Below are 27,768 nucleotides of genomic sequence, written 5' to 3' on the forward strand. Positions count from 1 at the left end.
AAATAAAGTAAATTAAAAAAAAAAAACTAAAAATAGAACTACCATATCCAGGAGTTCCAATCCTGGGTAGATAGCTGGAAAAAACGAAAACACTAAATCAAAAAGATATGTGCATCCCAATGTTCATAACAGCACTATTTACAGTAGTCAAGACATGAATGGATAAAGAAGATGTGGTGTGTATATATATATATATATGTATGTATGTATATATATCTACATACATGTATGTATGTATGTATATATGTATACAATGGAATATTAGCCATAAAAAAGAATGAAATGCTGTTATTTGCAGCAACCTGGATGGACCTAGAGAATGTTATGCTTAGTGAAATAAGTCAGAGAAAGACAAATACTATATGATATCATTTATATGTGGAATCTATTATAAAAAAATAATACAAATGAATGTATATACAATGCAGAAACAGACTCAAAAGGGGAGAGAGAAGGGAGAAGGAAAAAATTAGGTGTTTGGGATTAATGTACAAATTACTATATATAAAATAGATAAGCAATGAGGATTTACTATGTAGCACAGGGAATTATACCCATTATCTTGTAACAACCTGTAATGGAATATAATCTGCAAATACTGAATCACTATGCTCTATACCTGAAACTAACACAATATTGTAAATAACTATACTTTAAAAAATAAAAAGAACCAGGTTTTTGGTTTTTTTTTTTCTTTTGAGAATGTAAATAAAATAGCCTTCATACATTTGAACATGTGTACAAGTCAAGATGTCTTATGTACCAAATGATTTATTTTTCTTCTTTTGATTGTTAAACTGGTCTCTTTTTAATTTTTTTCTGGTAGAACTCAGAAACCACGATTAACTCGTACTGCTGTGCCCTCATTCTTGACAAAACGGGAGCAATCTGATGTAAAGAAAGTTCCTAAAGGTGTCCCCCTTCAATTTGACATAAATAGTGTTGGAAAACAGGTAAATTTTTTTTCCCTGTATTTCTCTGGGCTGTTCACTGAAAACATTTTAATTAACAAAACAAATGTTGTATAATGAATTAAATAGGATATCCTAATGCTCCTCAACCCCAGAAAACCACTGGTCTATCTGTTTTCTGTCTCTAGATTTGCCTATTTCAGACATTTCATGTGAATGGGATCATATAATATGTGAACTTTTGTGATGGGCTTTTTTCATGGTTTATCCATAATGAATATCAGTTGTGTTTTTTTTTATTGCTGAATAACATTCCACCATATGGATATACTGTGTTTTATTTATTTATCAGTTGATGGACATTTGGATTGTTTCCATTCTTTGTCTATTGTGAATAATGCTCCTCTGAACATTCATGTACATATGCTCACACAAAAACCTGTACATTCACATACATTTGTGTGTTTGTATATGAGTATATGTTTTTATTTCTCCTTGGTAAATACCTAAGAGTGGATTGCTAGTTCATATTGTAATTCTGTGTTTAACCTTTGAGGAAGTACCAGATTGTTTTCTGGAGAAGTAGCTGCAGAACCATTCCTACCAGCATGTAAGAGGGTTCTAAATATTTCCATGTCCTTGCCAACATTTGTTATTATCTATCATTTGATTTTAGACATTCAGATGCAGGTGAAGTGGTATATCTCACCATGGTTTTGACAGTTTTTGTATTAACCTTGTATCTCGTAATCTTGCTAAAATTCACTTACTACTTTTAGTAATTTTATAGATTACTTAGGATTTTAGAGTTTCTTTCCAGTCTTTAAACCTTTTCTTTTTCTTCTTTATTATAATGGCTAAGACCTTCAGTTCTGTGTTGAGAGCATGTTTGCTTGCCTTGTTCCCAGGCTTGAGGAGAAAGCATTAAGTTTTTCACCATTAAGCATGATGTTAGCAGTAGGTTGTTTTTATCAGATTGAGGAAGTTCCCTTCTATTTGTAATTTGCTGAGAATTTTTATTTGTTGCATTTTGTCATTGACATAAGAATCTTTGGAACTGAAGATAAGAATTTCTGTATGGAAGGAAATTCGACCAAATTTATTTTGCTGATTTTTATTTTATTTTGTCACTTGTTACTTTCCTTTCAGAAATGAAGTATAATTGGGGTGCTTTTTCTGCTATTAATCAAAACCAGATTTTGATTTGAATTTGATTTAAGTATTTGTAATGAACTCAGAAATTAAAGAAAATTTGTTTCAAAATATTCACAAATCTAAATAACTTTTATCAGAGGCATCACTAGAGTTGGTGGCAGTGTTTGCAGACCCTAAAAATAATTCAAATAGAGAAATCTTTGGGTATATACTTGTAAGCATTACAGCGTATGTGTTTTATATAGTACATAATATTATAATGGTTAGGAGATAGGGTTTCTGAGTCAGTTTCAATTCTAAAGCTGCAAGTAGGCAACTTAACTAACTTCTCTAAACTTCACTAAATTCACCTATTTCATATGGTGTTTGTTAGAATTAAAGGAGTTCATACATATAAATATTCAGGAAATGTTAGCTGTTTTTACTATGAATCACCATTATGATCACATTATTGTTCCAAAGCAAATGTGGCTTACAGGCAAGTTGTTAATTTTTGTTTTGTTTCGTTTTCTCTAGACAGGGATGACTTTAAATGAGCGATTTGGGATCCTGAAGGAACAAAGAGCCACTCTCACTTTCAACAAAGGAGGAAGCCGCTTTGTAACTGTGGGATAGGTCCCATGTCAAAGGGACTTTTGAGTGATGACTCTTTTAAAAATCGAATTCTTTGAAGAGTGCATCACAGAAATTCAAGAAACTTTATTTCAAAATATTCACAAGGCTAAATAACTCTTATTTTTTATTTTTGAAGTTGTTGTTTTTTTTTAACATGTATAAATAATGCCCTGAAAGAAAAACAGGGACTATACCTATATGTTCTTAAAGATTTCATGGTTGGCCCAGACAGAACAATTCTCTATTTGACTTCTTTGGTTTCTCATGCAGCAGAAAGAAGGCGGAAAGATAGAAATTGATTATTTTTATGATAGTGGTATTTAGGATCTCATCACCTTTGCCCATTGTTTTACACTTTGCCATGGTAAATCTTGGTCTTCAGGATTTGAAGTAGGTCCCTTTGTTGCTGTCACTTATTCTTTAATAGTGTTGATGTAATAAGTGCAATTGACTTTTCTTCATTAGGGATATAAAAAAATTATTAGAATTCCAGTTTGGGGGTTTAAGGTTTATGGGAATATCTGAACTTGGTTCATTTTTCAAATGTTAGGTTAATCCTCCAGAGTTTAAGGATTAAGTAAATTAAGGATTAAGTAAATCCTTAATGCTGAACTTTTAACAAGAAATGTGACTCTAGGCATAGGCTCAGTTTAAAATGTTAGTGTTTTTAGTGTTTGAAAGCTATAAATGGGTGTTTACAAGGTTATCTGATAGAGAGCCTCCTCTGAGGAAAGTCTAGTGTAAAAATCTGATAATTTGTGTTTAGGAAATGAAGAAAGCATGAGAGGAAGTAGCAGGTGGAAGACAGGTAACTGAGGAGAAAAACTTTAAAACCTAGGTCACAGGTATACTGTTTGGATTTAGTGTAGTCTTGAGTCTAGTGTCCACAAAGAATTCTTCAAATGATATTTATAATTATAATTTTAAAATGGATTGAGTCCCTTAAATATTTTGATAGTAAAATTAGCCATAAAGCCCTAGACTTCTTTTTAGAGAAGTTAAACTTTAAGTTTGCTAAATTAAACAGTATACAGCTCTAAAAATAAAAATGTATATGTCACCAGGTAAAAAGTGCAAAATGATAATAGAGTTACATTATAACCTTGTTTTGTACCTTTGCTTCTGATTTCTTGTATAAAGTTCAGGTATTTAGGGTGAGAAGAGGGTTTTCCCCCCACACTCTGGAGGGTTAGGAGGAGTTAGTTCGTTGTGCCAAGCTAGTGCTAAACGTCCTTAGATGGTTGTAAATTATAAGTTAGGGTATAATGCCAAAACGCAGCAAAATAGACTACACGTTACAAGTTTGGTCATTTTGAAGCTTAACTTTTTGGTTTGCTATAATGTTGAAACCTCTAAGTAGGTGTTAGTTTCCAAACAGTGTATTATTAGTGTTGATTTTCCCTGTTAAAAAAACACGAAACATTAAGTCATGGCTCCTGCCTGCTTTGCGGTGTGTACTAGACTTCATTGTTGTCTCTCATGCTCCTTGGGTTACTTGGTTTATGCTAGCCACGGAAAGCTATCAATAACAGTTTCCTGCTTATACCAAAGAATTAAATCTGATCCTTAATATCTGGTATTTTGCTTGTAAGTCTACTGATAAGGGATTATTGGAAGCCAGTCATACAATTTGAAAGTAAACTGTAGTCTCTCCATAGGCTGAGGACTCAGTGCAAAACGTTTTTGCAAGTATGAATGCTTAGATTCGATCTATGAACAATACATTTTAGACTGGTTGAGAATTACTGGTAACTTATTTTGAAGCAAAGGAAAAACAACTGAGCACGAGTTTGCTGTCTTTAGAACAGTTTGTGAAAATATGGTATAAAGATGTTTTCGTTTTCTTGTTATTTTAAATATTATTGTACAGAGCTATTATTAATGCCTTTTTTTAATCTTAAAAATTGCCCCAAATATTGATATTAAGTGTATCAAACAAAGTGTCTTTGGTATATTAAACTTTTGCTCTTCATGCATCTGTAATTCATTTTCTTTTTAAATACAGAATCTTGCCTTTGTTACAGCCAAATTAAAATTCTTGAGTGCTAACATGTTGTATATAAACAAAAGAATATGCTTTTTTGGAGGAAAATTTTCCCTTCTTGGAATGTGGTTATAATTATCCTTTTTCAGTTCTTAAAGCTTTTTTTTGTTTTTTTAACAGGATGCAACTTAAATTTCCCTTTGCATCAAGGTGTATCCAAAACATTGATGCAGTGCATCACAAAATGAAAGTTTATATTTAATAAGGAGATGCTTTACACTGTACTTTTTGGCATTTTTTGGAAAAGTTGCATTTAGATTTATTCTGAAGCTGTTCATTTTTAACAAATAAAATATTACAGGTCTTACATGGTTTATTCTTAGCTATAAAGATTGAGTTGTGGTTTTTAGATTGTTCTGTGTTACAAAGAAGTTTGTAATGACTATAATTTTTAGGGTTTGAAAAGCTACCTACCAATTAAATTGGTAAATCAATCTAGACTCATATTGACCTCCCACTGACTACCTTTTGACTATTTCATTCATAGCTCCAACAGGAAGTAGCCAGGAGGAGTTAGAATAGAGAATTGAATTTACTTAGAATGCAGTATATTAGGCTGAATGAGCCTTTAGAGATCATCCAGCTTAACCCCTCTTTTTACATCTTGGTTCAGTGAGACCCAACTTTTCAAGACTTGTGTGTGGTAGAGTCACTTTTTAAGCTCATATCTTTTAATTATCAGTTCATAATAAACTTCCTGTGAATTGAACACCCACAGAAAGTAGTGGAATTGTGTGCGGCTTGTCAGATACCTAAGAATTGGTAGTAGCCATGCTTTAGCCTTTGTAGCACTGTAAGTAAATACACTCGCCAGTGATGATTATGAGATTTCATCACTTTGGTATTCCAGTTAGGTAGACCTATTAGAAAAGGCCAGTGCTCCTAATCAAACATTATGTATTTTTTTCTAATAGGCATAAACTTTGCCACAATTTTAATTATAAATTATATGATTAATTATAATCATAAAATACTTCTGGGCTTCCCTGGTGGCGCAGCGGTTGAGAGTCCGCCTGCCGATGCAGGGGACACGGGTTCGTGCCCCAGTCCGGGAAGATCCCACATGCCGCGGAGCCTGCGCGTCCGGAGCCTGTGCTCCGCAACGGGAGAGGCCACAACAGTGAGAGGCCCGCGTACCGAAAACAAAAAAACACTTCTAAGTATGAAGAAACTTAGACTTTATTGCCCAGTGGTTATTTTTTGTTATAATAGATACGTATATCATATTTTGCTGTCAATAGCTTTGTAATTCACACAGCATACACAGTGTCAGGGTTACTTTTGTTCTGATTTATATTACTCTAAGGAGATAAGAGGAGAGGAAATAGCTGACTTTGCACTACAGAGAATGAATACCATACATTCTGAATGCAGGCAGTATTAGAGCAGAAAATGATTCCTTTATTTGTGATCAGTCTACCTTCAAAGTTTCATCAGAATTACATGATTACTTGTTTTTTGCCACTGTAAAAAAAATGAAGCATGTGATTTAAGCTTTCCTTAAAATCAGGTTCTTTTTGCATAATCAGTTTGGAGTTAGCCCCTTTTTAGAAATGATAACAAAAAACCCAAAGCATTTACAACAAGAATTTTGGACTATTGCAGACCATTAATAGGGATTTAAAGATTTGTTTATAAATTGTTGGCTTCGAATGTTTTTTTCCCTGCCATTACAGTTTACTTTCTATCTGAAATCTATTCAGCTAAAAGCTTGATAAAACAAGGAAATGTGATACCGTTCTGGAACTGAAATTCCTTTTTCTCAATGTATTTGGATGAGGTTTACTATTGTTTAAAGATGAATAGGAAAACTGTTTCCCTAGTGTGTATGTGTTTAATTTCTACTTCCACTTCTGTTTTCCTCTAAGAAGAAAATCACATTGTCTAAATTTTCTTGTATAAAGTTTTAAAAAGTCAACTATTAGTGATTCTTATTAAAGGAGTCAGAAAGGGTAAGACCAAACATTTATTGAATATATTCAACAAACCAGTTTCTGTGCTTTATATTTGAAGAGAATGGGATTGACCAAGATTTTAATCCTACTGCTTTGAGTTTATAAAGTGAGACCTTAAAGGAGTAGCCATAATATATTTCTAGTGAGTGAAGGTAGGAAAAGGACTTTATTTCTGCATGATGGGAGATGCAGAGCTGGAGAGAGTTACTGAGATTGGAGTGAAACTCTTGTCCCTAGTGTTCAATGAGTAAACTTTCAGCCTGTAAAATACACAAGAAGAAGCAGGGAAGTTCTCTATATTATTCCTAACATTCAGTAACCCCCATTGCCTATTTTTTCATCTCCTGCTTCCAGACCACAGAGCAGTAGTGGAATAAGTTATAAATCCTTGTATCCCTTTTGCTCACAGCCCTTTTTTTTTTTGCGGTACGCGGGCCTCTCACTGTTGTGGCCTCTCCCGTTGCAGAGTACAGGCTCCGGATGCGCAGGCTCAGCGGCCATGGCTCACGGGCCCAGCTGCTCTGCGGCATGTGGGATCTTCCCGGACCGGGGCACGAACCCGTGTCCCCTGCATCGGCAGGCGGACTCTCAACCACTGCGCCACCAAGGAAACCCCCTCACAGCCCTTTTGCAGCTGTTTCTCATCACTTCTTTTATTCATCACTAGACTCTGGTGAATGCCCTACAATGACTCCATTTCCTTTACCTCATTCTCACAAGATGATCTTGTCCCTTGCTTTATGTAGAATATTGAGGGAGTAGGATGAGAATTCCTTCATATTCTACCTTTACTTTGTAGATGAAACTACAAATCCTTAGAAGGCTCAAAATTAACTTCTTGATCTATCTTTTCTTCCAGCCTTTATGTAGGACTATTTCTCATATATTAATAATAGTATATATATAGCATCTTCATTTTTCTTGTATCCACAGGCCTCTGTTTTGGCCTTCAAATATCTACACACTTAATGTCTACAGATATTTTGGCCTTAATGAGACCCTGTTCTCAAAAATTGTAATTCTTTTTTCTCCCAACCTCCTCTGCTGTATTAGCACATAAACTCCTATTGATACACTCAGTCTAGGATATGGAAGATAATTATATAGAGTTAAACATATTAAGAACCTTAAAATCTAATTGGCTAGACAAAGTGACAAAAGTCTATAAACTTGGTCAGAAGTTCAGAGACCAGGATTAGCATGGTATGTTGTAATTACAATGAGATGTGCAGGTAGATAGGAAGAATGAGGCCATATTATAGAGAATTTGTCAGAAGAATTTGGTGTAAATGTGGAAGGTAATAGGTAATCAAATATAGATGACATCTGTGCATTTTAAATATCTGGCAACTTTCTATAGCATTGTAACATTAATATGGAATATATGGTTATGCTTTTAATTATTGTGGTTGAAATAGCTCTAAAAAAATATAAAATGAGGACCTGCTCTTTAAATAGCCTAAAGTCTTTCTAAGAGTAAAAACAATTTTAGGAGTCCAGAATAACAGAAACCAACTCATGCATTGGATAAATGTTACTTGCCAGGGATGATCATGTTCATAAGAGACATTGAATGAGGAACTTGTCGATGAGGAAACTAGAGCAGAGTATCAAGAATTCACAGAACAGGGCTTCCCTGGTGGCGCCGTGGTTAAGAATCTGCCCGCCAATGCAGGGGACACGGGTTCGAGCCCTGATCCGGAAGATCTCACATGCCGCGGAGCAACTAAGCCTGTGCGCCACAACTACTGAGACCTGTGCTCTAGAGCACGTGAGCCACAACTGCTGAGCCCGCATGCCACAACTACTGAAGCCCATGCGCCTAGAGCCTGTGCTCCACAACAAGAGAAGCCACCGCAATGAGAAGCCTGCACATGGCAACAAAGAGTAGCCCCTGCTCGCCACAACTAGAGAAAGCCCACGCACAGCAACAAAGACCCAACGCAGCCAAAAATTAATTAATTAAAAAAAAAATTTCACAGAACAACTCTCCGAGCAACCAATACTAATCAGCTTTGGCACCGAGATTAAACATTTTTACAATCTTTTCCATGTAGGAGTTGGGTAAGTGCTAATGAAGGTTTCATTGAAGAGCCCGACCTTGAATAATGGACCGGATCTCTCTAACCTTATTTTCTTTCACTCTCTGACATGAACTTTTTGGCCTGTGGCAATGTTCTCCACAAGAACCATTATAAATCATACCTGGATGTGTTCATGCTGATATTCCTTTAAATTTAGAGTATTGCTCTCACCTTCCAGCCTTTCTTCAGGTTTGTTTCAAAACCTCATTCGACGTACAAGATTGCTTTTCTCTGAATTCTGATGGCTAATACCCACCACTTCAACTTAGCCCTTTTTGTGGTTTTAATCTCTAATTGGCTTATTTGTCTGGATTTCATAATTACATAATAATCTAGGAAAAACTGACAGTCTATTTCCCACAGAAAATACTAGTTGATTGTAGGGGAAATTTACATCATTTAGCAGGAATGGCTTAAATGTGTGAAAGAAACAAGAATATGCTGAAGACTGGTTGCAGTATATGTAAGGTCTAATTGGTTTAAAATGAAGTGGTGGGAATTCCCTGGTGGTCCAGTGGTTAGGACTCCACTGTTTCACTGCAGAGGGTGCGGGTTCAATCCCTGATCGAGGAGCTAAAATCCTGCAAGCCACGTGGCGTGGGCAAAAAATTTTTTTAAATTTTTTAATCAAATGGAGTGGTATTTTCTACTTTTTCAGTAACTGAATGATTAAAAAAAAAACTTCAGTTCTATATTTCCCACATGTAGATTATGATCAGATCATTTTCTCTTCCTTAATTTTGGTTCCAAACTAAAATTTTAGACTTCAATGCCGTTCACCCAGCTTTGTTCAACAAAATTTTGCTTAAAGAACAGGTACTATTTAGGGTGTTTGTTTTATTTTCCTTAAGAAGCTATTTTGTACAAGGAAGAAGGTTTATACAACCCTTTCAATGAGAATTATGAAGTTTGGGACCCAGGTTAACACTTCTTTTTCCCTCAGGCAATAATAGTTAATAAATCCACAAGTCTCCATTAGGATCATTTGGCTTATAGAATGACAGAAGTCGAACGTTTCTCCTCTCACTGCCAAAGTTTCTGGCAGCAACGGTGTTAAGCCTTAATATTTACTCTAATCCTCCAGTGTTGAGGAAGGAAGGTAGAGAAATTCTGGTGAGAACAGTTGTCTGGAAGATTTTTTGTTGAGGCATGTTAGAAAGGCTGCTGGGAGCCTAGAGTAGGGAGCTGCTCCAGATTTGTGAGTTCCGTTTTAATTTCCCTTGGAAACCTCACGTGGGCGGAGGCCAGCGCCTGGATGTGCGGGGCTGCACTGAAGCCCTGCCCATCAAGGGACCCGTCCGGGGTCTGTAAGCCCCTTTCCCCGCCCACCCATCATCTGGCCGCGCATGCGCTGAGCCGGCGGGCCGGAGAGTTGTCGGCTGGGAAATGGCGGCCGCGGGCTTGGTCGCTGTGGCTACTGCTGCAGAGTACTCTGGCCCAGTAGCGTCGGGGGGTAACCTCACCGTTGTTAACTGCGGCCCGAACTCCGGGGCAGGCCCAGGTCCTGGCCCGGGCTCATGGAGCCGCTCCCTCGACCGAGCGCTGGAGGAGGCGGCGGTAACCGGGGTGCTGAGCCTGAGCGGCCGGAAACTGAGGGAGTTTCCCCGGGGAGCGGCCAACCACGACCTGACGGACACCACCCGGGCGGGTGAGTGGGGTGGGGGGTATCCCTGCCAACAGGAGGCCCGGGGCGCGGTCGGAGGCCGCCGCAGCCGATGCGGAGAATCGCGGGTCGTTACGTTAACTGGTCCCATTACTCCTGGTCTGGACCCAGGTACCGGGGAGAAGCCGACTGCCCCAACCCACCCAGCCCTGGGGCCTGCGGGCCAGACCCCGAGCCTGGGGCGAGGCGGACAGCAGCATCTCTTGAGAAAGAGGGCCATAGGGGACTGATGGGGAGTGTTTTACTCTCTTAGAAAATTAACTTGTGCCGCTGCTGAGGTAGACCCTTGCTCCGCCCCGGTTTTTGCAGGCCCTTTCGTATTGGGGATGCCAAATTGACTTTACTAAGATTTAGGTTTGTAGCACGCTCTTAATCGGAGTCGCATTGGTCGCTGCATTGTCAGGAAAGCATGACTCCCGCATAGGCGTTTTTTTTCAAGAGTTGTTGTTTTTAGTGTGAACCCGAACGCTTTAACTTTTCTTTCTCCCCTTCGTCTAGGTGACTTACCAAATGTACTTGCAAAAATAACGAGAGCCCACCTTCAGACTCTCACTCCTTTCCTCTTTCCTCAGGCCCCCTTAAAAAAAGTTGAAGGAAGAAAACTGTTTAGAAAAGATGCATAGGTTGCCTACCGTATCTGTATTTAATGCTTTTTAAAAACAAACATCAGTTTGCCTTATACATATTTTTTTAACACAGAAAAGAAAATAAATTAGGTAGTATTTGGTTTTCTTAGTTGTAGAGAACAGTGTCTGGTTACTGAGGTGTTCAATATAATATGTTTCTCTTGTGTTTAAAATATAGCTTTCTCGGGGAGTAGATTAAAAACAGTCAATCCCCTTATACGTAGTGTGGTATGATGTAATTATTTTCATATACCTTTCCTAAGGTGTTAACTTCTATGTTTGTGCACTCATTAAAGATTGCTAAGTATTACATATGATTCACTTATTTTAGAAAGATAAGCAAAACTGTTACACTACTTCAAGAAACTATTCTTTCCAAAGAAACTTTTGCTCTAGTGTAAAATGGAAGGAATCAAATACCTATTTGTTTAATCTTTTTGGAAACAGTTGTACTGAATATAGTTTGTATTTTTTAGTGAATGACATTACGATTAAATTTTCTTGCTGATGTAAATATGAGCAGCCACTTGGCTTTTGCATGTATTCTGAGAGACAACATCTAAAATTGTCATTCATACCCCACATTTCGCGATTTTGTTCAGGAGATGGCTATATGGCATATGACTGTTCAGGAGATGGATAGCATAGTGATTTCATATGGGCATGAGTCATTTCAGTATTAGTACATTAAGTGTGGAGTTAAAGAATACGTTGATCACAGGAGTTTATCTGGCTCACTATCTTACCTGCTTTTAAATAGTTCTAGGACCAGTGTGTTTCGCCTTTAAGAAATATTTTTTTAACTAACAAAACCCAAAGGCATTTATGAAGAATAATAAGTAATCTCAATGAATTTTTTTCCTTACTATGCCCTGAATTTTTAATTTGTTATTATCCACACTTATTTTTATTACTTTAATAGTTTCTTTATAAACCAAATTTTTTGTTGGCTGACATTTTATCTGGCCAGAAAAAGTGTAGAGGGGAAGAAAAAGATTACAAGGTACTTTATAACCTATTAGACTAGATTAATTTCTAGCATGTTAGAAATATCACTTATTAAGTGTAAGAAATTTTTGGCAGACCTTGGTGAGTACAAAAATACTGAAATATTCTCTGAATTATTTTAAAGAGGTGATTTGATGTGGATAACATCATTGATTGAGTTTTCACTGTTTACTATTCATTGGTAGGTGTTTAAAATACATTGCCTTGTTAAATGCTTAACAACCAATGGATTAAATATTATTATCCCTCATTTACACATGAGGAATCACTCAGAATTTACAGATGAGTCACTCAGAAAGAATCATATAAATAATATTAGTGGCAGAATTTCAGCCCAGTTCCATCTTACTCTTTTCTCTCCACCAAGCCACACGGCCTTTTTACGTACAGATAGATATTACCATTCCTGTTTTTACAGATAGTGAAACCAAGGTTGGGAGAGAAAGATAATTTGCTCAAAGACCTGTAGCTAAAGGCCAAGGAAGGTGTTGTTAGCCGGGATTTGAGCCTAACTGAAATCCTGTTTGAGGTAACTCCAAAACCATAGACTACCTGTTACACAGGGTACTTTGAATTCAGACCCAACTTTTGTTAGCTAAAATGTTTTGTTTGGGCCCTATAGAAAATTTAAAGCCAAAAAAATTATTTGAATGTTATATTAAACTTGCCACACGGTCTGTTCTTTCCTAATGTATAGAATGTATCTGGTAGAGCTGCTGTCCTTACATTTTAAGAAACAGCACATATTACCCATACCATTTATAACTTGACATGATTAGAATTCATCTTGCAGCATTTTTTTGAGGTTTTCCCCTTCTGTTTGTTTTAAAAGGTAGATCTTTAGAAAAAGGGAAATATTTATTTGGGAATGAGTTACTTGATCCAGTGAACAAGGAAAATCTTAAAAGAAATCATGAAAGACTTTTGGGGGCAGAAAGGTTGTAGCTTGGATTTGGGGAGGCAGAAATGAGAAGGAAGGCCATTCCAGGCAGTGGAATGGGTCCCACCCCGACACAAGGGTGTGCACATAAGTCAGGGCTAGCCAGTCAATGTAGTCCATTCCTCTGGCAACAGTGATGGTTCAGAGATAGGCACATTTTCCTGTCAGCACATGAGAGAGTTAATTTTTTATTGGAACTATTGAGAAAGAGGCATGCTTTGAACTCTGGGGTTGCTGAGAGAATAGAATGTGAACCTGGAGCTTGCCAATAAATTGAAAGCAGAGCCAAAAGATGGAAAGAGTGAGGCCAAGTTCTGATGGTAACCTTTGAACTTTTGGATCAATAGCCAGGCCTTAAGTTAGCGGTATCCTTGGACTTTCAAATTATGCAAGCTAATAAAATTCTTTTATTGCTTATTCTGAGTAGACTTTTTGAAACAAAATAGGAGTCCTGACTGATACAGTGAGACTGCTCTTGATGAAGTTGTGGGGAGGTCAGCTTGATCAGAATAAATGGTTGGATTAGAGAATATGAGAGCTACCTTTTGCATTTGAGGCAGCTAGATTGATGATAGGTTTGGAGAGAGGGAGAGTAGTCAACAGTCATTCATTCAACAAACATTTATTGACTAAGGGATTTTCAGGTGTAGATATACAAAGAGGACCAAGACACTCCCTGTCCTCGAAGAACTTAAGGGATCTAATGAAAGAATAAATAGATGTAAAGATTATTTGAATTGTCTAATAATAGCAAAACTTTATGTGTAAGGCATTATGCTAGATGATACAGTGGAAACAAAAACAAGAAGAGACTCTAACCTGTAAGCATTAAAAATCTAGTAATTTGTTTGGCTGGCTGCAATAACAATTCAGGAATGAAAAACAGAGATCACATTGGAAAATAAAAGTGTACAAATGCTGACTGAATTTATTTTTTTTAAAGAGACAGAATGCATCAAGTTGACTGAGCTATTAAACCTGTAGGACTAGGAAGGTGGTAATGCTACTGATAATAATAATAGTGAACATTTATTGAGCTGTTAGCATATTCCAGGTATTGTACTAAGCTGTATATATAAAATGCACATACAAAAACCATGAGTTGTAAGTACTAGTTTTAACCCCATTTTACATATGAAAAAATGTAGACTTGAGATTAATCTGATCAAGGTTACACAGCTAATAAATGACAGAACTGGGATTCAAATTCAGATACATCTGATCCTGAAACTTCTGTTTTTGATAACTAAGCCACTGACAAAGAAGTTTGCTACACAGTTTCTTTAGTTTGCCTGATACCTTTAAGTGTCTGGTAGCGCATCTAGTTAATCTTTAGCAGCAAATAGAAATGTAAATCTGGAACTTTTAAGAGTGAAGTTAGAACTATAGCATAAATTTGAGACAGTCATAATGAAGAGTTTATCTGATTCTTGGAGAAAGAGGGTCACTGGTAACCATGGGGTACACCAGCATTTAAAAAGGCAAGAAGAGGAATCAGCCTGAGAAAAAACCATAAACAAAGTTTTGTAACCAGGCCTGTACTAGAATTAGGAGAATCCTAAAGCCAAAGGAACCGTAGTAACCATCTTAAGTTATTTTACAGATGAGAAGCAGTCTCAAAGATTAAGACTTTGTTTAAGATTATATGTAGTGAAGTGGTGCTGTTTTACAGAAGGCAAATAGGGTCATAGTCGAAGGTGTAAGAAATCTTTTCTGAATGGAAGATCGAAAACAAGGAATCAAGGATTCAGCTTTGGGAAAAAGCCTGTGGTTGATGGCAGACGGGGAAGACTAAGATTACACAAAAAAAGGAAACAAATTGAGATGTAGTGGGTGAGCCAGGGTAACACAGTCTTATTGAAGCCGTGAGCGTTAAGGCTTTAAAGAATTGCGGGGGGTGGGGGTGGGGGTGGGGGCAGAAAAAAAGAACTGGGTACTTATTTCCCATGTAAAGAAGAATGAGGAGTGCCTGAAGGCCATTTAATTTTTCAAAAAAACAATCTGTAAACCACAAAATTATGGTTTTGTTAGTCTTGGAAATATGCACTGGAATGCCAGGTCTTAAGTGGAAATCATATTTCACTTGGATCCTTATTTATGTATATTTTGTATCAACCACAGTATATGTACTGTGAATTTTTCTACAACAGTGCTGTCCAATATGGTAGCTACTAGCCGTAAGTGGTTATTAAAATTAAAATAAGTTAAAATTAAAAAATTTTGTTCCTGGGCTTCCCTGGTGGCGCAGTGGTTAAGAATCTGGCTGCCAATGCAGGAGACATGGGATCAGGCCCTGGTCCAGGAAGATCCCACGTGCCACAGGGCAACTAAGCCCGTGTGCCACAACTACTGAGCCTGCGCTCTAGAGCCCGTGAGCCACAACTACTGAGCCTGCGTGCTACAACCACTGAAGCCCACGCACCTAGAGCCCACGCTCTGCAATGAGAAGCCACCGCAATGAGAAGCCCGCGCACCGCAACGAAGAATAGCCCCCGCTCACCGCAACTAGAGAAAGCCTGTGCGCAACAATGAAGACCCAACGTAGCCAAAAATAAATAAATAAATAAAATAAATTTTTAAAAATTAAAAAAAAATTTGGTTCCTTAGTTGTACTAGCCACATTTCAGGTGCTTAGTAGCCACATGTGTCATATTGGACAGCACATTAGACAGACCTATTGTCTGTTATGTTGGACAGCACAAATAATAGAATTTTTTCATCACAGAAAGTTATATTGGACAGTGATGTTGGGGCATACTGCCCTGAATAGAATTGAAATTTTCTTCTGCATTATTTATTTTATAAGTCATACTTCTTTGGGCAGTGTCTTTCTATATCCGTGAATACAATAAGCCACCATGGTCACTAGAAATGAAAACACCTAAATATGTTTGAGAAGGCCAGAGGCAAAGGGAGGAGGTAGCAGCAAATGGGGGCTCAATCATAATTACAAGATCTTTGCTAGCATCTCAGGGCTGGGAGGGGATATATAATTTTTTCTTTTAGAAATATCTTGTTAAAGGCTGCTGTTAAAGCATGTCATCTTTGTTAATAGGGGCATTAACTATATATCTGACACATTTATCATCCACTGAGTATTATGTGTTCAAATCAGGAAGCTTCTAAGAGCCTTAGCAATAAGAGAAGAGTAGAAAACACCAAAGCTAATTTTATTTGATTAATCAGACTTTCAATTTAGTATACTTAAAAATCATTCCTTCCGATATTAAGAGTTGTACATGCTCATTGTAGTACAAAAAGTTATAAAGAAGACACTAAAGATCATTTGTAATTCCACTTACCAGAGACAACTGGTAATGAAGCCTGGTTTGAAGTCTTCAAACTTTTTCTTCATGAAATATACATTCTCGGGGCTTCCCTGGTGGCGCAGTGGTTGAGAGTCCACCTGCCAATGCAGGGGACCACGGGTTCGTGCCCCGGTCCGGGAAGATCTCACATGCCGCGTAGCGGCTGGGCCCATGAGCCATGGCCGCTGAGCCTGTGCGTCCGGAGCCTGTGCTCCGCAACGGGAGAGGCCACAACAGTGAGAGGCCCGCGTACAGCCAAAAAAAAAAAATGTATATATATATATATACACACACACACACACATTCTCACTTTTTAAAAACTAAAAATGGGATCATACAAAGACTGTTTTATCATCTAATATTTTTTCACCACATGAGATACAATATCAGAAAATATAGATCTGTAGCATAATTTTTAATAGTAGTCCACTATAGATATACTGTCTTTTTTTTTTTTCTTTTTTTGCAGTATGCGGGCCTCTCACTGTTGTGGCCTCTCCCGTTGCGGAGCACAGGCTCCGGACGCGCAGGCTCAGCGGCCATGGCTCACGGGCCCAGCCGCTCCGCGGCATGTGGGATCTTCCCGGACCGGGGCACGAACCCGTGTCCCCTGCATTGGCAGGCGGACTCTCAACCACTGCGCCACCAGGGAAGCCCTATACTGTCTTTTAATTGACCCTCGTGACACACTTCGGGATTGTTTCGACTCTCACCATTACAAATGATATTGCTGAGAGTAACTTAGTGCGTATGTCTTTGCAGACTTGTTTAATTATTTCCTTAGGATAAATTCCTAGAAATATAACTGATTGGTTAAAAGATGCATAGTTTTAGGGTTTTTTTAAATACAGATTGTAAAATTGTGCTTCCAAAAGGGTTGTTCAGCTTAGATTTATACCAGTAGTACATGAGTTGTCTTTACTTTGCACCCACTGATTTTATTCTTTTTGATCTGTGTCCGTCTGATAGATGAGAGATAATTTCTCCTTGTTCTGTATTCAGTGCATCTTGAGGAGTGTAATTTTTACTACAATAAGAAAGTAGTATATAAATACAAGGGGAAAATATTCTATTTTTTTCTATGTCCTTTTGTCATAGAACCAGCTGATGACAAACAATCAGAAGCTCTTTGTGCAAGTATATAAACTCCTGTATATTTAATTTGAATTCCTTTGTAATTGTAAGAGTAACACATATTTATTATAGAAAATTTAGAAAAACAAAATACACAAGGTAGAGAAAGGAAAAAAGGAATAATACTACTGCATAGATAAATCACTGTGAACATTTTGACATATTCTTCCAAGTTTTTTTTTTAATGCATGTATGTATATATTGAAAAACCTGGTATCAGCTTTTTGTGGTTTGCTTATTTCCACTTCATAGTATATTAGAAATATTATGTCATATCTATTAACATTTTCTTATCATAGAATTGTAATGGTTGCAGAGTATTTAATTGTATCTTTGTACTTAACCAGATCCCTTTTATTGGGCATTTAGACTATTTCTAATTTTTTATTGTTATAAATAATACTATGAACACTTTATATATATAACTCTTTGCTTACATCTCTCATTATTATCTCTTATTGGATAAATTCCTAGAAGTGAAATTGTTCTAACAAATTATATGCAACTTTTAAAATGTTAAGTAAACATAATTTACAAACAAAATTACAAAAGCAGTTACTCATAGAAACAGTGTTGCATATTGTATGTAATTCAACTAGGTTTATAGGCCACCCACAAAAAAAGTAATTTTTTTCTAAACACGAAAGTCAGCTTAACTCACATTTCATACCTCTTTATACCTAAAAACCGTGATCTCCCACATGTCCCTCTCTCTCTCTCTCTATGAAGAGTGTGTGTTAATGACACAAATTTTTATTGAAGTACCTCTAATCTCAGAGAAGATCTGGGGTATAGAACTTGAAGTTGCCTTAATAGGGAACTTGAAATTTGAAGGCTTGGAATTTTATTAAGAATTCTACCCTATATTATATGTTCATGCTTGTTTTAATACAAATCTGTGGCTTCAAATTACCCACCATTAAGGAAGACCAAACCAAATAAGTTTCTATAATGTTATTCTGTTGCTTTCTGTAATCCACCTCTCCCCCCACCACCCCCAGTATGCTAGTTCCACAAGTATAGATATAATATTGTATATACTACTACTCTTTATAACAAGGTTTCTGTGGAAATACACATATTGAATTGCAATGTGGGATGCTAAGAACACATCTCAGGAAACAACATTTATAACTCCCCTCTTACAGCTTTACCTCCTGTTTGGAATGAGAAATCCTAAAGCTCTAATATAGTCTCATCCACATGCTTCTTCCTTTCTCTTCTGCTTGAGGAACAGCACAATTTTTATATTGTACTGACACAATGGAAGAGACTTAAAAAGATTACTTGTGTCCTTCCCCACCCCCACTCCCCTCCCCTTCTGCAACAGACACATGTTTTATAAAGAGAAGCAGAGACCATGGGGAAGATCATGGCTGTTGGGTATAAAGCCATCTGAAATAAGATGTAAATTTATCTTTGGGGAAAAATCTGACCTCAACTGTACTGGCATTGTTTTTTAAATAGGAAGGGTAAATAGTAGGATGGTGCCTTTAGGAGGGGTGAGAAGATGTGTTATAGATCATCACAAAATCAATGTTGAGACTAGAAGAATGGCAGCAGTGTTGGGGCCAAGGATTTGTTTCCTAGGGTTCATTTCCTTTTACCGTGGCTGTATTTGGGGGCTAGATGGTTAATATTATCGCATATTATAACGTGAAATAGGACTTTTAAGTAGTAACATACGTGTTCATTATTTTTTCAGTTCATTTATGAAGCAGTTATTCCACTGAAGCTCGGAAGAAAATATATGGTTAATATGGTAATTCACAAAAGGAACATTATTTTGAGTTCCTAAAGTAGCCAGTGATATCAAATGCAATGCTACTAATTTTAGAATCATAAAACCAGTCCTAAAAATTTAAGGCATTTCCTTACTTTTAACTTTCTCCCTTGCTCCTGTAAATTTGTAGATTTTTATTATTTGAAGGAAATGTTAAACCAAGGATTTTAACTGGTTAAACATATTTCTTACAAAAACTAGGTAATTGAGTTTTTTCATTAAAAACGGGTTTTTAAAAATGACCTACAATCATAGAGAGTGAAAATATAAGCCACAGAGTAAGAGATTTCTAATAAATACAAAAAACAAATGCTATCCAGAGTATGTATAGAATTTCTACAAACAAGAAGATAACACAACAGAAAACTAAGAAAACACTTCAACTGGTACTTCACTAAAGAGGAATTACAAATGACCGATAAATATGTGAAAACCTGCTCAATCTCATTAGTAATCAAGGGAATGGAAAATAAAACCAAACTGAGGTACTTCTCACAGATTGACAGTACCAAGTACTAGAAAGAAAGTAGAGTTGTCCCTCAGTATCCTCAGGGGAATGGTTCCAGGACCCTCCACAGATACCAAAATCTACGGATGCTCAATTCTCTTATATAAAGAAGGCATAGTATTTGTATATAACCTATGCACATTCTCCCATATACTTTAATTCATCTCTAGGTTACTTGTAAGATTTAATACAATGTAAATGCTGTGTAAATAGTCGCTGGTGCATAGCAGATTCAAGTTTTGCTTTTTGGAACTTTCTGGAATTTTTTCCCCAAATATTTTCAATCCGAGGTTGGTTGAATCTGCAGATGCAGAACCCACAGTTACTGAGGGCCGACTATAGAGAATTGGGGGCACTCATACAGTGCCAGTGGGAGTTGAAACATACTTAGTAAAGTTGAAAATACACATGCTTTGTAAGCCAGAAATTCCAGGCTCTGAGGTACATACCCCAGAGAAACTTGTAGAAGTACACCAGGACATATGTATAAGAATGTTCATAACATTGTTCGTATTTGACAAAATAGAAACAACCCAAATGATCATCAATAGAATGGGTAAATCAGTTATGGTGTATTTATGTGATTTCACAGCAGTGAAAATGAATAAGCTACAACTGCATGTAATTACATAGATGAACCTTGGAAACATGTTGAGCAAGTGAAGTATATGACACTATATATGCAGCACAAATATATTTAAGTAAAGTTCAAAAACAAGCATAATCATTCATAAGTGCTAAAACTAAAAGCGCAAGGAAATGATTGCTATAAAAGTTAGGATAATGGTTACTTGTAGGTGAAAGGGAAAACGTTAGAGGAAAGGAGGCAGTGGGTTAAAGGTGCGTGTATTTCTGAAGTACTGAAAATATTCTTTTTTTTTTCCTTTATAACATTTTTTCTATGCCATTGTTGCTTTTTTTTATTATAAATTTATTTTTGGCTGCATTGGGTTTTTGTTGCTGCATGAGGGCTTTTCTCTAGTTGCAGCTAACGAGGGCTACTCTTCGTTGTGGTACACGGGCTTCTCATTTGCGATGGCTTCTCTTGTTGCAGAGCACGGGTTCTAGGTACGTGGGCTTCAGTAGTTGTGGCACGTGGGCTTCAGTAGTTGTGGCTCGTGGGCTCAGTAGTTGTGGCTCATGGGCTCCCTAGAGCACAGGCTCAGTAGTTGTGGCGCACGGGGTTAGTTGCTCTGCGGCACGTGGGATCTTCCGCGACCAGGGCTTGAACCTGTGTCCCCTGCATTGGCAGGCAGATTCTTAACCACTGTGCCACCAGGGAAGCCCGAAAATACTCTCTTCTTTAACCTACATTCATCACCTATATGGTTGTTCACTGTATACTTATGTTAAAAATTGTATATTTATGGTTTATTTACTTTTTTCATGTACTTCTTTATTTAGGCTTACTTATTCATTCTTAACTCGTGTATTACTCATAGCACCTCTTCTTTTTTACCTTCTCTTTTTCCATCTCCTCTCTTTACCATCCCCCTTCCCCAGTCAGGCACTTTTCTTGCTTCACAAAGAACAGTATTTTTTACTGTCACAATGAACAATATTGTCTTTTTTCATACTAGATTGGGAGCTTCTTAAAGAAGGTATATTAGTTTTCTCTTGCTGAATAAAAAAATCATTATAGACTTAGCAGCTTAAAACAACATTCATTTATTACCTTACATCTCTTTAGGTCAGAAGACTGGACTTAGCTGAGTTATCTACTCATGGTCTTACAAGACCAAAATCAATGTGCTGGCCAGGCTGAACTCTCATCTGGAGTCTTAGAGGAAGAATTTTCCGGATCATTTAGATATTGGCAGAATTCAGTTCCTTGCAGTTATAAAATTGAGGTCCCCATTTCCTTGCTGGTTGTTTTGGGGCTGCTCTGAGGTTCTGGAAGCTATCCACATTCCTACAACATGGCCGCCTCCACCTTCAAGCCAACAGTGGTATGTCCTGCTTGGAATCTCTGACTTCTGCTATCAGCCAGAGGACTTATTTGATGAGATTGGGTCTAGCCAGATTATCTCTCTTTTGTTTAATTCAGAATCAGTTGATTAGTAATTACTTAATCATATCTGCAAAATCCCTTCTGCCACATAAGGAATGTAATCAGTGTATATTTCATATTAACAGTCCCAGGGATTAGGGTGGGAGATCTTGGGGGCCAATTTAGGATTCTTCCCACCATAGACGGTTTTGTCTCACTTTCTTTTTATTGTACATCACTTAGTACAATACCAAATATCCTTTGAGTGTTTATTGTTTGGATGCGTGGATGGATGGATGGGAGGGTGAGTGAATGAGAGGGCAAAAACAGGAAATGAAGAGCCTATTCTGTTTCTTAGTTTAGGAAAGAGTGACAACTGACTACTGTGTGACTGGGTTTAATGAGGACCCTTGGCGCTTCAATGATACAGTAGGATTCAATCAAAACATTTTCAAGCATAATACCAGTGAATATACTTCCCTTTTATGTCAAAAGTCAGGAATTCAGACCCTCTTTAATTGGTGTCTAGAGGATAAGAGTGATGATGTTATTGATACATGTGCTAAGAGTAAGTACCCCAAAATATAACCAGTAGCAATTGAGAATTTTTAGGTGTTTGAAAATTTTCAAAATAGGACCTTGATTTGGTAATAAAAGAAGTAAAACAAATTTTAAACTCCTTACAGTGAAGTAGGCTTTCCATGTATATTCAGTATTTATAACTTTGATAATTACAAGTTTTTGTAAGGCTCAGATATCCAAGGAGACTCTTAGCCTGGTAAATATGTGATCCTTTTTCTAGATCAATAACATTGTGATTTCTGGTCATCTATTATCAAGTGACAGACCATACTCAAACTTCAGTGTGCATAAAATCCCCCATTGCAATTTTAAAAACATGTACATTCCTGAGTCCAGACCCTAGAGAGTCTTGATTCAGGAGACCTGGGGTGGGGTCCATTAAGCTGCATTTTTAACAAGCAACCTGTTAGTTCTAGGTGCAGTTGGCCTAAGAGCTACCACTTAAGAAATTCTTCTATAGACTCTGCTACTTTACTCTAAAATTCATTTAGGAAAATAGTAATTTTTCACTTCCTAAAGATATCTTGATTAGGTAAGCCAAAGATTTTATTCAATTGAAAACAAATTTTTTTAAGTATAAAATACAGACTTTATTTTGCAAAACTGGGTACTTTGATGTAGAATAAACACTTGAAAGGTTGGTTTATTTGTTTTAAAGGTAGTGTCACTGAAGAACTGTGTTGTTACAAATAGATAACCAATTTACATGAAGAAATAAACTATGAAAATTGAGCATGTATGGTTAGTCAGGGTCTTAGTTACGAGCAGCAGAAACCAGCTGTGGTTATGAGTAGCCCACGAAATCTCTGGGAGGACTGGAGAACCGGGCTGGAAGGATAAGTAACCAGGAATAATGCCCAAAATCATGTGCCAGAACTTATCCTGTGAAGACACCACAAGCATTGCCACCTGGGGACAGATACCTCAACTTGCACCACTAGCACCAGTGAATGATAATGGATAACTCTATACCAGCACTGGAGCATTTGCCACCACTACCTGTGAAAATTGGGATGTATTGTTTCCATTCTGCTTTCAGTTCAAGGTTAGGGGAGGATGTGTCTACTTGGGGGAACCTAGATCATGTGCCTGTGCCTCTAGCTGCAAGAGAGTTTGGGAAAGCAAGCATACTGTGTGGCATTTTTCAGCTTCTGTTGAGGTAAGAACTCTGTTTCAGAAAAGGAATAGTGTTTAGATCCTGGGCAGCCTAAAAAATGGCATGTGTCTAACTACAAGTTGTATTTAATACTAAAATCAGGTAACCAGTCAGGCCTTTAGTGGAGTGTATAATTATCATAATGCACAGTAAGCAATATATATGATGTGACGATAGGTAGTTTACCGATTGTAATTAGTGTAACTTTTCTACAACTAAACGTTCTATTGCTTGGTTCAGTTGGGAGAGGAGGAAAAGATTATTAATTGACTCTTTTCAAGGGGTACCTTCAGTTTTCCTTTTTTTTTTTTTTTTTTTAATTCTGAGAGTACCCTCAGTGTCTTTTTAAGATCTGAAGGCTGCATTAATTTCAGAAGAAGGATGAACAGTGTTGCCTACCTCCTGTCCTTTCAATTGTCTGCTGTGTCCCAAATCCCAGTACCTAGGGACAGTATTCTATTGTCATTTTCGCCCCATAGTAAGAAATTTTTGACAACAAATGTTTATTTATATATTATGTGCATATACTAATATACTAAAATTATATGTATTATAAAATAGACATGAAACATAAAATTTAAAGGAGAACTTAAGCATAAATAGAAATAAAAGTTCTAATGTTTTCCTTCCACACTCCAGTGGATCATTTGATGTAGCCCCTGGCTAGTAGGCTCACATTCCTCCTTTGAAGACTGCTGTGATTCAGACAGTGATTAGCCTCTTCATGATCTTTCAGTAGGAGAAAGGGAATTTTTTTTTTTTTTTAATTTTTGGCTGTGTTGGGTTTTCGTTACTGCGCGCAGCCTTTCTCTAGTTGCGGCGAGCAGTCTTCTCATTGCATGGGCTTCTCTTGTTGCGGAGCACGGGCTCTAGGCGTGCGGGCTTCAGTAGTTGTGGCTCGCGGGCTCTAGAGCACAGGCTCAGTAGTTGTGGCGCACAGGCTTAGTTGCTCCGCGGTATGTGGGATCTTCCCGGACCAGGGCTTGAACCCGTGTCCCCTGCATTGGTAGGCAGATTCTTAACCACTGATCCACCAGGGAAGTCCTGGAGAAAGGGAATTTAATGTTAAATATCCGAAAGCACTCTAGGCCCTACTTTGAGGCAATATGGGAAATAAGAGACCGTCTGAAGTATGGAACCCAAGGGTAGAGAGCTGTGACCTCTTGAAAAGGAAGGATATTAGAAGACAGAGACTTAAGGAATTTCTTGAAGCGATGCTATAGATGACGAGGGATTCCTTTTATAGCATGTACAAAACAAACCATTGTGTATATGAAGTGGGCTGAGCTGCTCCCATGGATTTGAAGGGGTGGGGTTGAGTAGGGTAGGGGCAATGTTACTTTGGGAGTAAGAAGATGTTTCTCCTCTGACTGCTTTTAAGATTGTTTTCCCTTTGTCTTTGATTTTCTGCAGCTTGATTATGATGTGGCTTTCTTTTTTTTTTAATATTTATTTGGCTGCGTTGGGTCTTTAGTCGCAGCACGCGGGATCTTTTGTTGCCGCGCACAGGCTCTTCATTGTGGAATGGGGGCTTCTCTCTAGTTGTGGCACGTGGGCTGTAGAGTGTGCAGGCTCAGTAGTTGCGGTGCGCGGGCTTAGTTGCCCCGCAGCATGTGGGATCTTAGTTCCCCAATCAGAAATCGAACTTGCATCCCCTGCATCGGAAGGCGGATTCTTAACCACTGGACCACCAGGGAAGTCCCTGATGTGGCTTTCCTTATGTGTCCTACTTGAGGTTTGCAGAGCCTCTTGCATATGTGGATTGAAAAATTCTTGGTTGTTATTTGGTTTCAGTAACACAAGTTTTTCTGTTTTCTTGGTTGACAAATACTATTCAAAGTCATAATTACTCTTTTTGTTATGACTTGCTTTTCCTAGGGTACTATTATTACATAGTATCTTCTTTTGAAATTTTCAAGTATGATCTATGGGTCTATAAAGTTTTGTTATTCAGAGTGTGGTTTATGGGCCAGCAGTGTGGCATCACTTAGGACCGTGGTCCCCAACCTTTTTGGCACGAGGGACCAGTTTCATGGAAGACAATTTTTCCATAGACCGGGGGGGTGGGATGTGGGGGGGTGGGGGTGGTTTAGGTGGTAATGTGAGCCATGGGGAACCATGGGGAGCAGCAGATGAACCTTTGTTTGCTCGCTACTCGCCTGCTGCTGTGCAGCCTGATTCCTAACAGGTCACAGACCAGTACCGGTCCGCAGCCCGGGGGTTGGGGACCCCTGACTTAGGATTTTATGAGAAATGCAGAATTTCAGGCTCCATCCCAGAAATAGAGTCTGCATCTTAATAAGACCCCCAGGTGCTTATGAGAACATTACAGTTTTGAGAAGCACTGCTCTACAGGTAATCAGGTAATTGAGGTTGCTCTTCTTTTCCCAGAGGGTCTCTGAGCTTAGTAAGTAGTTGACCCCAGTTATTCTAACCCCATGCCACAGAGGTCAACCAAATTGAGCACCCTCAACACCAGTCTGTTAAAAAAAAAAGGGGAAAGGTGCACTAGGCAAAGAAGAAAGTTATGCCACCAGTTACTTTGTTCCAGGATATGATATGCTCATGATCTGGACATATCATGGATATGTATATGGCTAGAATTAAATGTGATGTTAACAAGTCCTTTTGGACTGTGCCTTGGCTCAGCTGGGCCACTGCCAAAGTTATGCTCAAAAGGTAAAAAAAAGCCTTAGTATGTCATCCTATAGGTGTAGTAAGGATGCCAGCTTGTGCAGAAACCCCAACCTGTGTCCACAGCTCAATCTTCTTGTGTTTTTTGGTCCCCACTTCTATTATGAGGATTGGGGCTTTCTACCCAAAATTGTTATACCGTAAGCAGGTTTTTATTTCTCATTGGATATTTGTTTCTCGTATTTGCTTTTAGAAGCCTAATTATTACTGGTTCAGTTGTTTATCTTGCTTATGAAGACACTGTTTAGTAACAATAGAAACAATATTCTTGAGGTCAGATCAACAGCAACCAGCATAAGTTTATTAATTTTGCTGTCTTATCATAGTGCTTGCAATTTGTAAACACTTCTTTATTTTCCAACATAACATAATGACAAACACAGCTTAAAGACTTACTTTCTATAGAATCTGTATCTTGATTATCCTCTCCTTTTGTCACAAAAGAAAGACAGTTTTTCATAATAGGTATAGATTTCTTCACAGCACCCTTTATGTTATCTCTGCTTTTTAGGATCCTTCTGGACTTAAGGATTTCTTAGAGATTCAAGAAGTTTATAACTGGCTCTATCTGTTGTGTTCCATACTCGCATGTCACTGCCTAAACCCTTCCCATGTGGGAGCCCTCCTCTTGAGCAAGCCTTTCCCCATCCCAGCATAGCTGCTGAGAACTTGAAAATTGCATTCCAAGAACAAAAAGATTTTCTAGATCCATCTTGTTTCCCCCCTTCCCCCAAATAAAGCATTTGTTATCTTTAAGCAGTCTTGGTTCCTTCTAGTGAGCAATAGGATACAAGATTACGATCTGTCTACTGGAGCCTCCTTTTATATCATTTCACATGACAGCTGATACCAGACAGGATGGCATCAGGAACAACTTAGATACTTTATGTGAAGGAGTAGGAACCTTTCAAAGTCATGAATGTGGATAATTTTAACTCCTATTTGACCAAATTCTTTTCTTACTCTAGTGTTAAAGCTCTTCAGTTGAGTCTCACTTATGTTCTAATCTGAGTTACCAGCTTTTCCTTTCCTTCATACCAGTATAGTCATATTTTATGTACCGTGTTACTATATATTGTTATACCAAGCTATATTTTGAGTGAAAGTACTATCAAAAGCTTCAGAAATATTGACATTTAAATGTCACCTTGTGACTGCTCATTTTCAATAAATCTCATGTATATGGTGCCACTGAACCCATATTTTTGAAGACTCCTGAATTTAACTTCCTTAGTGTCCTCAGTGTAGTTAGTCTGATTTCCTATGTGTATCCAGTAGATTAATCAGGACCAATTTCACCAAAGATTTATTTTCTTTCTTTAAACAAAGGAATATTTCATATGCGTAATGACTTTCTAGCAAAATGTATTTAAACTAACATACTAAGTAATTTAACAACCATTACTTAAGTTCAATGTAAAATAATATTATGATCAAGAATAAATAGTATTGAATTATTTCATGTATTCTGTGCCTCAGCAAGTGATGGTTTTTGCGGAATACAGTATATTCTTTGCTGTCTTACATTATGCTGCCTTGTCAAAAAGATAATTTTTTACTTTGCCAGGGTTCTTGGTATGACTCAGAACTTTCCATTTTTCTTTAACTTGTT

General features: G+C 37.6%; 2 protein-coding genes across 7 annotated transcripts in view; both read left to right on the plus strand.

Annotated features, from left to right (window-relative positions):
* The window catches only part of FYTTD1 (forty-two-three domain containing 1), a 34,178-nt gene extending 27,749 nt beyond the window's left edge, over positions 1-6,429 (plus strand). The window contains exons 6-7 of one of the 2 annotated variants that reach the window (XM_082654122.1): positions 827-953; positions 2,583-6,429. In XM_082654122.1, coding sequence (XP_082510248.1) covers positions 827-953; positions 2,583-2,681 — 226 coding nt within the window. In that variant the 3' untranslated portion in view covers positions 2,682-6,429. The remainder of the gene's footprint in view (positions 1-826; positions 954-2,582) is intronic. The other variant, XM_082654123.1, reaches the window with a different exon arrangement.
* A 3,715-nt stretch (positions 6,430-10,144) lies between these two features.
* The window catches only part of LRCH3 (leucine rich repeats and calponin homology domain containing 3), a 116,081-nt gene continuing 98,457 nt past the window's right edge, over positions 10,145-27,768 (plus strand). For all 5 annotated transcript variants that reach the window (XM_082654307.1, XM_082654309.1, XM_082654305.1 and 2 more), the window contains exon 1: positions 10,145-10,412. In XM_082654307.1, the coding sequence (XP_082510433.1) occupies positions 10,151-10,412 (262 nt within the window). In that variant the 5' untranslated portion in view covers positions 10,145-10,150. The remainder of the gene's footprint in view (positions 10,413-27,768) is intronic.

Source organism: Grampus griseus (genome assembly GCF_964374135.1).
Source record: "Grampus griseus genome assembly, chromosome: 5".
NCBI classification, from domain to species: domain Eukaryota; kingdom Metazoa; phylum Chordata; class Mammalia; order Artiodactyla; family Delphinidae; genus Grampus; species Grampus griseus.